At 43.8% G+C, this 15,233-nt stretch overlaps 1 protein-coding gene across 1 annotated transcript in view; it reads right to left on the minus strand.

Moving 5' to 3' along the window:
- Positions 1 to 33: 33 nt before the first annotated feature.
- SHTN1 (shootin 1) overlaps positions 34 to 15,233 on the minus strand; it is a 66,453-nt gene continuing 51,253 nt past the window's right edge. Inside the window, exons 14-17 of the mRNA XM_074158937.1 lie at positions 14,560 to 14,613; positions 11,541 to 11,661; positions 10,444 to 10,627; positions 34 to 2,299 (exon numbers count right to left, since the gene is read on the minus strand). Coding sequence (XP_074015038.1) covers positions 2,089 to 2,299; positions 10,444 to 10,627; positions 11,541 to 11,661; positions 14,560 to 14,613 — 570 coding nt within the window. The 3' untranslated portion in view covers positions 34 to 2,088. The remainder of the gene's footprint in view (positions 2,300 to 10,443; positions 10,628 to 11,540; positions 11,662 to 14,559; positions 14,614 to 15,233) is intronic.

A 15,233-nucleotide genomic window follows, 5' to 3' on the forward strand; every position in this document is an offset into this window, starting at 1 on the left:
GGCAGGGAATAACAAGGCAGTTCCACAAGGTCTGGGAAACTTGTCAGGAGTCTTTTTAATAAGCAACAGTGAGAAGATAAATAAATAATTGATGTCCTAGGTAACAAACAGTTTAAGTCAAAGAAATGCTTCTTAAAAAACTTGCGGGTTTTGTGTCATTGGAAAATTTGAACGTATAATACAGCAGCAATAATTCGAGGAAAAACACGTATATAAAATGTTGCATTTTGAATTCAGTGTAACAGATACTTAAGTGAAAAATTAATCACCAGAACCAACCGCCCCCAGAAACGAAGATACCAACGAGAGACAAATTTCCCCAAGTTTAGGAATTATACGCAGTTCAGTAATAAGATCAAGTCCAAGATTTTCTTAGCAAACATGCAAAAACGCCAAAAAAGATGTGAAACTACCACAGTCATTGCTATCGTTTTATTTTTAGGAAGAGCACCAGACAGTTGCATGCAGAGCCAAACCAACAAACTCCGAACATTCATCCTTCGATACTAGCACTGTTTCAAATCATTAAATAAAAGATAATCCAAGTGCATTCAAGTACTTGAGCAGCCAATTTCAGTTACGCTGATCTTTAGGTAAATTCCTGATGACGTTTGTTCGGTCATTACAGAAGAAGGAGATACCGTGTTGAATTTAAAAAGAAACGAGTGGAATGGGAACAGGAGAGTAGAGCACATCAAATACGTACCTATTGCTCTGTCTTCAGAGCAAATATTAAGGGCTGGGGGAAGCTGGGATTTGTGTTATCAAATGCAGATGGCTAAAGTGTTACCTAATAAAGAAATTAATGCCACCGTCGTGTGCCAGGTTCAAAGCAAAGGCTTATTTGTCAGTGCTGCAAGCTTTCAGCTGGGCGTTCTCAAAACGCTGCTCCCAAATACCTCACAATGCCAGAATGAGTGAATCCCGAATGTACTCCATACTCATGGGAACCCAGGATCAGTTATTTGTTTGCAGCAGTAAATGCAGACTCCGGTTAGGATCACCGAATTGTCCGGGTTGGAAGGGACCTTTCAGATGATCTACTCCAACCATCAACCTGACTCTGATAAACCATCACTAAACCATGTCACTAAGCACCATGTCAATCCGGCTTTTAAATACCTCCAGGGACGGTGCCTCAACCACTTCCCTGGGCAGCCCATTCCAATGCTTGATAACCCTTCCAGTGTAACAATTTGTCCTAATATCCAATCTGAACCTCTCCTGGCGCAACTTGAGGCCATTTCCTCTAGTCCTGTCGCCTGTGACTTGGGAGACCCCCACCTCTCTACACCCTCCCTTCAGGGAGTCGTAGAGAGCAAGTTCCAAACTTGCAGCAGTTCCAAACTTTGCTACATTAACACTAGAACAAAAACCAGGAGATAAGTCCTCCTTTGAAAAGCTTTTCATCCAAATGAGAGCATCAAAAGCCTCGGTACCAAAGGGACGCGCTGCGCTGCCCCTGGGCTCAGCCTCGGGGCTGGGGATCCACCTGGGAATCCACCGGGGAATCCCGAACTCAAGTGTTAGCTTTGTGCTTTTCATTTTCTCAAAAGAGCGTGTGCGGAGGCAGCAGGAAGGAAACCTACAGGATCTTGGCCGAAGCAGATATCAAAATAGTTTTAAAGCAATGTGTCTAAAACCTGAATTTTTAATTATCAGTAATAACCCCCCCCATGCTAAAGCTGATGTGTGCATAAGCACCTCCACAAGGTCTAACCCAAACCTCTCCAGTTCGAGGGACACAAGGGGCTTCTGGCAAGCTTCAGGATGGACCTTTTAGCAAGGCATCTTCTCAGAACGGAGTAATTAAACAAGCCTTTTCAAATACAGTTTTAAAGAAAAGGTAACTGACAGTATCTAAGAAAATCTTAACCATAATTGTAAAATAAAAACGGGAAAGGGATTTTGAGTGATACGTAGCTGTTTAACACTTTAACGCGTGTAACAACACCGCGTACAAAAGACCATTTCAGTCCGTATTACTGAAACCGGTTTGGAGAGCAGACCACAGCCCCTCGAACACACCCACGCAATGTACACCTCCAGACAACGATTCCCAAAAGTTACAGCCTCGCAGAATAACAATTAACAGCTAGAGCTGTCCGTTTCTTTGATTTTCTCAGCGTTAGTTTCTTTGTGCAGCAGCTTGCTTTTTCCTTCTTTCGTTTTGTTCTGAGTCAGCGCGTTTTCCGATGCCTGGTCCCCGCTGGTGGAAACGGGATCTAAAACCACAACGGATTCTGTCTCTTTTTCACTGCCAGAAGCTCTTCTCGTAAATTCTGTATGACTAGTTGATCTAAAGGAAAAAGAACAAATATATGAATACAGGTAACAGTTCACATATTTAGGAGAAAGAATATAAATCCAGAGAAAAGCATTTCTATTATTAGTAGCACGTATGACTGGGACAGGTCTACTTAACTACTAAATTTATAGATTTAACAGCTGTTATATACAGACAGTGGTGCACAAAATGCAACAGTCCCATGACCCCTCCTGATCCATGGAAGATATTTAACAGGAAAACCGAATTCACAAAGCACTGAAAAAAACTCCTGAGACTATGAAAGAATCAGTGTTAAGTTTTAAGAATTTGTTTTCTCTCTGCTGCTCTCGGAGGTGGATTTAGATTCCCCCATGTCCAAGGGAGCAGCTGCAGCCGGAAAACACGCTACCAGTCCCTGGTGTCTGTAGGCGACCTGCAGCCTGCGAGGAGGCCGTGGCTTCTCCACAGCTCCATCCCACCACAGGGCTTTCACCAGACCGTGCTCTCCCGTGTGACAAGGGAGGTCCAGGCACCACAACCAGATTTTCCACCGTGGCTCGGCACCAACAGGCTGCTCCTGGTCTCACCGGGAGCAACTGCAAATGATTCCTGAAAATTCACCTACTGGAGGGCGTTAGAGCTACATCCTGCACCCCAGAAACGGGGCTACATATCCATTGCTTGCGGCGCAGGGATTCTTGCAGATAAAAAGCCCCCTGAGCCGGGAGAGAGGAAGGTAAGGTCAGAGACACCGGGGTTATTGCTCGAGGCTGGCATCGTGCTATAAAAGCACTTGTCTGTATTCAAAAGCTTCGTACTAGTGTTGGAAACGTGCAGGCAAACCCTTAGATTAGCTGGAACGCACCAGCGGAGAGCGAGGCATACGCTGGGGAAGGACGACCCGAAGAGGTGGCAGACGGGGGTATTTCCCGTGCCGTGGTGGGCAGAGCGGCAGCTCCCACGCAGGGGCTCGTACCTCCCCCGGCGCGCTGGCCCGGGCGCTGGAGGGCACGTAACCGGGAGGGCAGTCACACAGGCACGATAGTGCTCGGCCCCTCTTTGGGCAGGGCTCTTCACAGTGGTGTGAACACCATATAGATGTCCACGCCGTACAGGCGTCCACACCTACAGCTATAACCACCGAACCCGGCAGCTGCAGAAACCCTCGGCGCAGCGAGGTCCCGCGGGCCCCGGTGGGTGTGTGGCCACACTCTCCCGGCTGAATGCAACCGCATTTGCTAGTCCAGAGCCTTTTTTCTTTTTTTTCCTCTTTTTTTCTTTTTTTAATTTTTTGTGCTTACTCATAAGGAACAGCCTTCCATACTGCTAAGGTGACACCCTTGGAAAGGAAAAAGCAGAATCAACCGGAGGCCAGAGAAAGAAATCCAGCTACTGGATCCATCTGCTACGAACTGCCCTTTATTGTGACGGTCTTTGTCCCAGAGAAAACGACAAAGGAAAAAAGAGGTCACCCCGCTCAACAATTAGAGCACGGGGCGGAGAACGTACAGGCTCCCACCTGAGCGGGAGAGGGTAAACGGACAGGTTAAAAACAGATAAATCATCACAGAAACTACAGTTGCTGCACTTTCCATCCCAGAACGACTTTACTCCGCTCGCTCCGGAAGCGCTGGATACAGCGAATGAAATTCCATGTTCAAGCTTTAATTACAAGAATTGTCTCCAACATTAGAACTTCGGTATAAGTTAATTAATGCAGAAATTGGCGCTAATAGATACAGTTTCAGCCTCATTTGATTATCATCAGAAGCTAGTGATTTCATACGGAAAATAATGCTTATTTTATGCAAAAGTTGCCAATCATTCCAGAAAATACAAGGTGGGGTATTTTGAATGTTACAGCAAATTAAACTTTTCAAAGCCGCGTAACCAGAAGACGGTTATTTTAAAAAGTGCTACCTCTGAAAAGCTGATTGCCCAACACTATAAAAACGGTCAAAGCCATAAATGCCAAGTTCATTTTTATTTCACTTTGGAGGTAACTATCTTTCAAATCCCAACAGCTGGACTATTTAATACAATCTGGTGAATCAAAGTCTAATTCTTCGCTGGGCTCACAGTGGGGAGTCTGCATTAGTGTATGGCAGCATTCCAACAACTGATGCACAGCCAAACGCTCGCAAGTCTGCTTCATTTATAACAAAAATGGATAAAACGGCAATCATATTTACCACCTTCAAAGGACAGAAAAATGAAAGATGTCGATATAAAGTAGTTTAATGGAGAAAACCCGTGATTAAATCAGCGTTTCAAGCATAAAAATAAGAATTACTATTCAGACTTGGTCGTACCAGCGTTCCCTTCTTCAAATCCTTTGCACTGTTGCAGCACCAGCCTGAGGGTGCTGCTGTTACAGCTGAGGTATTGCAAAGAATTATTAACCCTATTTATCAGGTATTCAGAGCCCATTGTCAATAGTGTGTCAAGAGCAGAATACAGGCATAATAAAGTTCCAGTGCAAGAATGAACATAATTTTTGGTGTTCCCTTTCAAAAACCAGTTTTTGCCACTACAAATAAAGCTGGGAAAAGCGATTAGTAGAGAGGGAGTTAGCCACAGTTTTGAACAATTACAAATTTGTCCAGCCAAGGTATTTGCATTTAGCTCTATGCAAAGCTCTTCCTTCATTAAGATCGTTAATGTCGTTATCAGTATTCTTGTTATTTGTCCAACTATATATTTGAGCCAGAAATTGAGAGCCTAGTTCTATTGTACGCATTCATACATAATCGTTCGGAAGTCTGCATGTATTTTTATGACTAAACACATAAAATCTGGCCTGTGAAATCCAGATTTAGGTGATAAGTGCATCTGAGATTAATTGTATGGGATATGCAAAGTCCCATGCAGTACTGAGGACTGCCTGTGATACAAGAGTCTCAAAAGCAATATATTCCATTTGTATGATTACAGAAGCTACAGAAGGGGTAAAACTAAAGGGCTGATGGGCCGTCTGAGAACTCGCACTGCTACGCCCGTCGTAAATAATTTACAGTCGGAGTACAAACGGACAAACTAAAGATTGGATTGTCAACTGAGGCTTGGATTTTCTTTGTTTCCCTCTGGTTAATATTATAACCTTGGTATTATTTAACCCTGCTCGGTGCTCTGTTCATGGAATCATTGTAGTGTGTTTCCATTAGAAACCAGAATTTTATGTAAATATCATGGAAAATTTTATTGGATGAAGTCCCATCCAATTTCCTAACAATACGTATAAAGCAGAAGGCAAAAGGAAACCATTCAAGGAAAACGCTGTAGGAAAATCCATGGCTTTGACAGCATATTTAGAAAATACTAGTAAAAATCTATTCCAGCAAAGGCTGGTTTTGCAAGTACACAGTATAAGCATGGGGACTCCACGTGGATACTCTGCCTGGAATCTGAGCTGGTAGGAATGGAATAATTTCTGCTACTGGAGCTGACACTAACATGGCATCAAATCAGCATCCTTTGTCTTTCAGCGAGCTCCCTAATCTGGGACGCCGAAATAGCTGTCATCTCTCTTCAAAGCAAAATCGCTTCGGAAACCAAAATAAACCTCAACCGTACTCCCCAAAAGATGAGATTTGAAGCATTAAAGCTAATTTGACAGTTGCTCACCACCAGTTGCTTCTTTATAACGCTCAAAAACCGTGCCTGCAGGTCACTCACAGCTTGCTATTTGCCCAACTACCACCCACCCTGACCCCAGCGTCCCCACTTTCCTACAGGATCCCCATAACTGAGGACAAACATCACTCCTGCCACAAAGCTCATGCTCCAATCACTACGTCCTTTCCAAACTGCTGTGCTAGGAGGGTTTGCCAAAGAACAGCAATTCTATCCTCAGTCAAAAACTTGTCTTGAGAATAAAAGTCACAGATGTGTTTATTAATTATTTCAGAATTTTCAGAATTTTTAACAAGGCAGTGGAACGTAAGAGACAGGACCAAAGGCCAATACTGTACAATAGTAAAAAATTCCAAGTCTTGAAAGCCTTCAATGGATAAAAAATTCCATCACATGACAGTATTTGTCAAAAGGAAATTATGGGGAATGCAAAGCAGTGAATTAGCCTGTTGGTGCCCTCCTCTGAGAGTACCAGCACTATCCTCAACAGCAGACATCTGTGAGGAAAGCACAAGAAACCTTCTCCATTTCAGGAATGCCTCTGCTAAGGAAGGTGGTCAACCCAGCAGCAAGCAGAATGGAATTGCAGACAATCCTTAGTGTGGAAACTGTTCCCATTTTTAGGTGCTTTTGTGAAAATGCTCAAAAAGATTGGCAAATTCATTTAAATGTGGAATCTTGGAGAGCTTCTACCTGCACTGAGAGACTGCATAATAAGTACAGTCTAAGAAAAATGTGTGACAGTAGCTTTTAAAACCATTAAAACTGAGGACACCTCAAGCTTCCAGAACATCCCATTGTTTTCTTCGTTCATTGTTCAAACTAAATTGCCCACGTGGGAGCTGCAGAGGAAAACCTTTGCCGTTGTATCCAGCTGAGGCTGAGCTGCTTCCCGCAGAGCTGGTGGATGATTCAGGGGTACTAAGATTACAGCCAGGAGAAGGAGGACAAATCCTTTAATTGTATAAAATCATCAGATTAAGACTAACCCTCTCTGCGGTTCCCTCTGTTAGCAGAGAACTCTGCTGCCCAGAAACAAAATGTTTACAAAGTGCTGGAAAAAACCCACAAATCCCCCCCAAACGCAGGGGCAGAGCCAGACACACCTTTCCCCTCTGTGTCCACACACCGCAGGGGGCCACGGGAACCCTCTCTGCTCCCAGGGGAACTCAATTGTCACCTATTCTCTTCGAAGCAATTGTCACAGAATTACGCTCACGCTGGGCTAAACATTTGGGAAGGGATTTGCAGGGGAAGTTACCTGAATACTGGGGTACGGCCTCAATTTCGCTATAGGACACACATCATCGATGTCTTTCTTCCCCCTCAGCACCACCTCAGGCAAACTCCACACATCCCAAATCATCTGCTTCATGGCTTCAGGCCCTTCTTCTACCAATCTCCTGCACTGAAGTGACACCTCACCTACTGGTTTGAAACCCAAATTTTTCTCTGAATTCATTTCTCTGAGCTACCATCACTGCATTTGGTGAGAGGGAAATTTCAGAATCAACCTGTATCTGCTGATGTTACAGCCCTTTTCCACAATCCCTCCCTTTGGCAACTCACCGGTTCAGCTGGAGGCCAGTGCTTTGGTAACACTTAACCACAGGAGAAACCATATTCTGAGTCTTACTTCAACCACAGACTGAGATTCCTTACCCTGTTACTGAGATTCCCTGCCCCTTTAAGTATTTGGGTTAGATTGTCATGGACTTGGGAGCGGGGAGGATCCGGGATTTTCCTCCATGAGCTGACTTCCATCAACGCATTGTTCACAGATACATTTTCAAAACCGGGTCTTTTTCAAAGGTTTGACCTTCTTTCTCCCCGAGAAGGGGTGTGCTCAACTGTTACTATCCATGAACAAAGAATGAGGAACAGGGCTGTTCCCATTTAAATGTCTGTAAGTATGGCCTCCTCCTTCAGATTACACGCCTTAGCAAATGGATGGTGCAGCAAAGACAAGCATCTCGCACACCGCTGTTGCTAAAGTTTAACGTACAGCTTCCTATAGAAAAATCCAGGTGAAGAAAAAAGAATAAACCCTGCACCACAAGAGCCACCTGGTAATTAGGAGACACACTACCCTCTCCTGTGCTCTGAAAGCTTTGCAGACATCTGAGGCGGGTCACACCTTTGTCAGATTTCAAGGAATTGCAAATGATGATGGGACAGCTGCGTCCTTTTACCTCAGGTATGAATAAGGAGACGAGGAGCCCCCAGTACAGCCTCTGTACCCCTTCGTCATTTAGAGCAGCCGGGCAAAGCAGCACAGTTTAGTTAACACGCTCTGCTTCAGGAAACTGTGGTGCAACGGGAGCAGGTGTGTAGAAGGAAACAGCCTGGGCTTCAGACCGACATCCTGGGAACACACGTTTCAGGGGGGTTACTCCCTGAACTAGCTCTCCCGCGGCCCCCAGGCCAGCCATCAAAGGCTGGGTCAGGTCTTCTGGGTTAGTTCCACCCATCCAGGGAATCCAGGGATCCAGTTTATGCACAAAGACCACTCCAGGGCTTTGCTTCAGAAGCGTTCTGCTGATCCAAACTCAACCGCCAGTACAGATGTACCCAGGGAAGCCCAGAAAACTGCCTAATTACAGAGCTGAGTAGTCAGACAAATGAACTTCTATCTCACATCTGCTTCAAAGGAGCCCTCTTTCAAAAGAGCGCTTACACGCCTTGGAGCCTGGAGGCCGCTTCTACTGACCTTTGCTGCAAACAGTGTCCAGGAGAAACAAGAAAAGTAACTGCACTTCGAGGTGGTACGAAGCATCAAGGTTATTCCTGCTCCTTACTGCCAGCCCAGCCACACAAGGGTATGAGAGCACCAGCACCTTCTCTCCTGCTGGAGAACCGTCCTCGACGACGAGCCTTTCCAATTAAGACCATTTACACCAGTGACTCGGTGCAAAGAAGCCCCGCAGCATTAAGGGATCTGGCCCACCACATTTGTTTTAATGCTTTAAACAGATAAATTAAAGTGAAATGTGTCTTTTAGGATGTCACTGAATAGGCAAGCTGAGAAATAAATTGAGCTTCACGTTCGCTTTTATAACACATAACAACTGTGACTGTCAACACAAGATCCTTTTCACTGTCAATTCACCGCGCATTCTGAGAGACCTTGGGGCCTGCAATTATTTCATTTCCTTTCTTGTAAATGCAATTTCCACTTAGTTCGGTGGAATAAAGGTAGACAAAAGGTGGTAGAAGTTGCCGTATTTTCTGATTAAGGTTATCTGTTCAAAATTACAGAAATCCACAAACTGCAAACACAGTATTTTTCAGGAACAACCTCACCTTTCTGTCAGGGTAGCAGTTCAAGAAAATGCAATGGCATCATTCACGTCAAATTAACCATTGAACAAATCTTCATCTTTCTGATTAAATTAAAATGAAGATCACTTTTCTTCTGAGGATACTTAAATGAAATAAAAGGGGAAAACACATATGATTGGAAAAGGCATTCTGCTTTTAAAACTTGATGTGAATTAAATAAAACTGTAGGGCACAAGAAGAAATTGGGCTCTTTATCCATTCAAAAATAAATGATAAAAGTACCTGCAGGAGACTGAAGTAAATATCAGTTCAGAAAAATAGACGTGAACTGAATTTCCAGCTCATTTGTCGTGACTTACTCCTTTGAACCAAGCAATGGAGACTTGCTGGAATTGATGCTGGTGGTATTTTTTAACTGATGGAGCAGGAAATCAGAGGGTTAATTAGCCATGATTACAATATTCTGCCAATCTGATTTGTCTCATCTATTTCCTATTCTTGAAGTGACAAACAACCTGGCGAGGGAACTGGAGCAAGCGCACAGCCTCATTTCCAAAGGAGCTTGGTTGTTGTTGTAAAACAAACCCATCCTCCACGGGATCTCTCTGAAATAAGTATTTCTCAGGCAGGTTTAACTCTTTGATGCTTAACGGGCACTTTGGGTCTTCAATCTCTTGTGACAAGAGGTTCTTCAGCCCGTCTGTGCAAATGCAGCACTAACTGTATTTTTTTAAAGACGACGACAACGACAACTCTTCATCTTGAGATTTCAAGGGAATGCAGAATTTTTACCAACAGGCATTTAAAAGTAATAGTCAGGATTTGTTTTGGTCCAACAGAAGCTGCCCTGCACACCTGCGCACAGATCAGTATGATTTACATGATTCTGTTTTTTAAAATATTGTGCCAGAACTACCTTTTTTTTAAAATCAAGAGTTAACTCATCCCTCTTCTCAAAAAAAGCCCCTCAACCTTGCTATTTCTTAAAAACTCTCAAGTTGTTTTTTTTTTGGCAGAGAAGATGAACTTTTTTTTGAAGAATGTTCACAGATTTTACAGGAAAAGAACTTTATTACAGAGAATTCGATTTCATTTCTACCTCTACGTGAGACTGCAAATTATTTGAGGAGTCAGTGTTAAACAGTTGCAGATTCTACATTTATCCTGTTAACCAAAATTGGTATTAAATCATTTTCAAAATGCATCAGCTAAACAGATCCGGCACTAAAATATATAAAAAAAATCCATCTTCTACTTACTGTAACGTAGGCTTGGAGCCTGTGACACCCTTAAGCTGGTCAGAGACAGCACCTGAGTCGGGTACTTTGGGAGTGAATTCTGTCTCCAGGTCTTTCTTGCTCAGCGCTGTTTGTGCGGCACTGGCTCCCGAACCTAGCACAGGCAGAGATTTTGATTCTGATGTGGCCAAGGTTCCCGTGGGACCTAAAACCCAAAGAAAGTTTAATGCTTCTGTTACCCGGACTGGCTGGTCCAGAACAGACACATAAGCACAGCAGAATTCAAGCTAATTGCAGAAATCAAAACGGAATTTTAAGGAACAGCGTCCAGCACATGGAGAGTATCAAAATACCATATTTGCAGGTTCTGCTCTCCCTGCCAAAATTAACCCTTTCTTGCCTGCTCTACTGACACAGTTGTGCTCTCCATCCCCTTCCCTTCTGGGACGGTAAGTCCTGCTGCCCGCACAGCGCTACCAACTCACAACTTGCCAGTGCCCTCCCAGCCCGAAGCGCAGCTGGGCGAGAGCCAGCCCAACCACAAAAACGCCTGTTCTCATACTAACGAGTAGTCAGTGAACTGTCTGTCTACAAAGTCCAAGCTAAAACCACACCGTGACATTAAAACCAGCCACATCAGCATCGACTACGGCATGGATTCACACTTCCACGGACTGTTCTTAACCAGGGAGAACATCAACAGTTTCTTACAGCTGATGACAGTAAAGCACAGCTTAAAAACTGCAGACCCTGGCTCCGCAGAAGAGGTTAATTCAAAACATTAGTCCTAAACCCTCATTTCTCTGGTTACCATTGCTTTCAAGAGTATTTTCCCAGTAGGCTCAGACCAATAACTCCAATAACAATGTCTGAGCCCCAGGCAGGACAGAGGAACCTGTGTATGTGCGGCTGCGTGCGCGGAAAATCCTGACAGAGGCATCTCTTGGAGAAAATGGGGATGAAAAGCGACAGGCGCGGCGGGGAAGTGAGTCACTGCAGAAGTAAGCAGAGTTCTCCGAAATGGCTGAAATGGCAATGGTCTGGAAGAGAAAGTAAAGCTTCAAGAGTTACTTAATGCAGGGGGAGGAAGAGGACTACGATGGAGTCCAGGCACTTACTGCCACTGTCCTGGTCTGTGGTCACTTTCCGGCGTCGCAGAACTCGTTCCAGCTCTGTTTCACCGCTGTCCGTTTCCAGGGACTTTAAGCTTCGGGAACTAGTGGATTTGTTCAATGTTTCCTATGGCAAGAAACAGGGATTAAAAGCTCTCCGAGGATGTATTATGCCATGCCAAACATCCCATATGCACAACATGAGAACCTTTTAAATTGCAGAGAAGCACCTGCAGTTCTAGAGCAGTGTGGGAAGGTCTCTCTCCAGTACAGCAGAGAGCACCTGGGGCCTGGCTCACCACCCTCCCCTTGCTTGGATTTCCCCAGGCAGGGATTAACCATTCTTACCTACACCTTAGAGGGTTGGTGTCAGGCTTAAGAAGATGCTCGGGATCACTAATGAACAAACTCTGACGTTTGCAGGGAACTGCCAACTTCCTCCATCTCAATATTTTAAAAGACCTTAAAAAACTGCTGGAGTGTTATCATGCCCATAATTAACCTCTATTAGGAAAAGCAGAAGATCTGTATTTTACCACTCCAGCATATTTTCTATTTTAGCATGGTCCTGTGTTGCTGCATCCCAGTGTGGACACACATCTGCAGAAGTCAGTATGTACTAACTGCAACTGCAGCGTGTTGTTATGTCCTTCAACCCAGCTGATCTGGCACAAACCTCAGCCTATAACCACATACTCCATGGTTTCTCTCATGCACAGGAATAGACCTCAAGTTGAAATGTTTTTGTTATACATACCAAATAGAAATCCACGCTCTTACTGCCTTAACCCAAGGTTAGTATTTGGCATCAGCTAAGCTGCAAATCCAGCAGCACTTTTCTTAAGGAAATGTAAAAAAAAAGGCTTTGATCAAAGCCTGAAGCCTCCCCAAATTGCCCATATTTAACATGCACAGAGTGCACACTCCATGCGTTTCCCAACTGACAAGAGTCAGTTACTGGATCGGCACCCACTTGACTGTAAAATTTCCACAAAATGTTTATGATGCAACTGAAAATTCGGGATCCGTGTGCTATTTCATTCTTTCTCTGAGTCTTGCCATCTTTAGGAATCCCCAGGAACCCCATTTATTCAGCCTCCCAAAACGTGTCACACAGCATCTATCCAGAGCATAAATAAGATATTCTCAACACCTTTTGCCAACAAGCATGTAACTTCTCAGCAGAAATAGTAAATGACTAAAAGAAATGGCATCTGAAGTTGCAAAAGCTGTACTACTTTCAGCTACTAATTCGTCACTCCCACCCAAAAGTTAAAATATCTTCTTTGGCAACTATTTGGAATATAAGTGAGCAGGTGTATTATTAATGAGTAGTGTGCTCCAGATCTGGACAAACACTCCCGTACGAAAGCAACTTGTGCAACAGAGTCACTCAAACTCTGCAATTTACAGAACATAAATGTGCTTTGTTTGTAACAATTATCCAGAGGTCTACATGAAATGCATAATTAGCATCGTAACAACAAATGTTTACGCCGTCACATCCCACCCCCATGTTTGTTGTCTGACTGTGCATAATGATTGGTCTCAAGAATCGACTGGAATTGGATTTTATATAGTTTGTCTTATACTGCAAATATCCTGAAGGGCTGGAAAGCAACAAGCTCGATGCAGACGCACAGCGACTGCAGGTTTCTTTCCGCTCCCTCTGAAGTACATAATCAAGCCTCCCCTGATGTCAGCGAGACAGCGTCAAAGAAATAAAACAGCTATTAGAAAACGAAAGGACCTTCGGCAGGATCGTTGAGCCCAACCCTCACAGGTCCAAGCAGCAAACCATATCAAACTATGCCTCTACTCACAGAGTTCCATTTAAAATATAATCTCCGTGTTGCACTTTATTTCTTTTCTATTTACTGCCACGTTTAATTATGTGTGCCTCTAATTTGAGCTCAGCATTAAGGCCGGGTGACTCTCTAAATCACCTCCTCCCTTCTTCCCCTGCTTTCACACGATTGGGGGAACAGTTAGTTTAATGTGTCACTGGTGCCACACTCGTGATTTTAAATCACAGCACAGCCTATTACCATCGCAGTGGCTGCACTCTTTGCTGTACTGTCTTGCATCACCCAAGACAATGCTGAAGTTATTTTTATAAGGGCTGTTTAGGTGCTATCACGGATGATTAGGAAAACAGCCTTACCTGCCGGGGAGTGGATGTGAAGCATTTTGCTTCAATATGGGCAGAATTTCACCGTATTTCACCTTACAAAGGCAAAATTTCACCTGATGTGCCGAAGTTGCACTTCAGCCTTAAAAGCTTCAGGGTCACGGAAGTCAGGGAGCAAGAACTATGGCTCCTCCTGACTGTTTGATACAATTTTAGCGCTTGTGCAAAAGCACCAACCAGTTAAATAAGAAACGCAACGTATGAGTAAAGGACAGAAGAGGAGCAAACGTAGCACATCGCTCCGAGCAGGACCGAACACACACCTAGTGTTTTTATTTAGTGATAAATGTGTATGTATACAGCTATTCAGAATCAATTTTTCTACACATAAATGCCTACAGACTAGAGAGCTCCTGCTCTATTTAGGCTCCATCTACGCTAACAAGAAATTTGGTACATCAAGAAGAGAGCAGGAGTTCAGAGGAGTTGATGAGGGGAACCCTACATCTACTATACATGCGCTTCAGGGGCTTTACCTTGGACTAAATTTATTCAGGTGCTTCTCTCTCCCTAAGCATCCCCCCTGCCAGTACTTGGGAGTTCCCAACAGCAGGTGCAGACCACAACATCCCCTCTAGTGGCAGGAACACACAAATCCACAGCAGAGTTAACAGGCTCGTTTTCTCCTATATAAATTCCATTACCAAGACCAAAACCCATCTTTCAGTCAGACCAAAGCCAAAACTGGAATTGGGGGATTCACTCCAAAACTGCTCTACAGCTTCAAACCCAAACCCTGATGCAGAACTTTCAAACACTCACCTACTTTGCACAGAAGGCCCTGTTAGTTCAATGAGAATTAAAAACTGAAATATAAATTACAAGTTTTCTTACCAGAATCCCTTTTAATTCTTTCATTGCACTTTCAGAGGGCTTTGGTGTTTCTGGCTGTAAACAAACACAACACAAGCAGGTTAAAAACCCTGCGAAATGGACCGTGACAGACTTTGTGCTTGAAGACAGACGTGGCACAAGGGTCTGAGGTTGTGTGATGTTTCTCTGCTCCCTCCTCTCATGGGCACACGGCTAATGTTCAGTCTGTTTCCTTCTATAGATGAAGGGAAGAGTCTTAGCTCACAACACTATAAATCACAGCCTATACTTAAAGAAAGATTATGCTTTTGTGAAGATGGCAAGCAATATTTTATAGTAGCCACATTCATGAATTTGTGCTAAGTGTTGCATGAAAGGAAGAAATGCTGCTAAACACAGCCTATTTCTCCATCGCCCCCTTTACCCAAGTCAGTTATTCCCTCTGTGCTTTTAGTTTCTCAGTAGCTGTTTGATTACAAGATGTTTGCTCTTGGTTCCTTTCTGTGTCAAAGCAACTGGGCTTCTATTTACTTACTGTTGGATTCACTTCTTTTTTCTCCTCTTCAGATATGTGCTGCTCTAATTAATTTTATTCAGAATCAAGCAAAGCAAATGAGGTGAGGCAAATGTCGTCTTTTGAATATTTTACAGAAAGCCTGATCTATTTTCAGCGTAAATTACTGTACTTAGCTAAT

The sequence above is a fragment of the Numenius arquata genome, chromosome 15, assembly GCF_964106895.1.
Source record: "Numenius arquata chromosome 15, bNumArq3.hap1.1, whole genome shotgun sequence".
NCBI lineage: Eukaryota > Metazoa > Chordata > Aves > Charadriiformes > Scolopacidae > Numenius > Numenius arquata.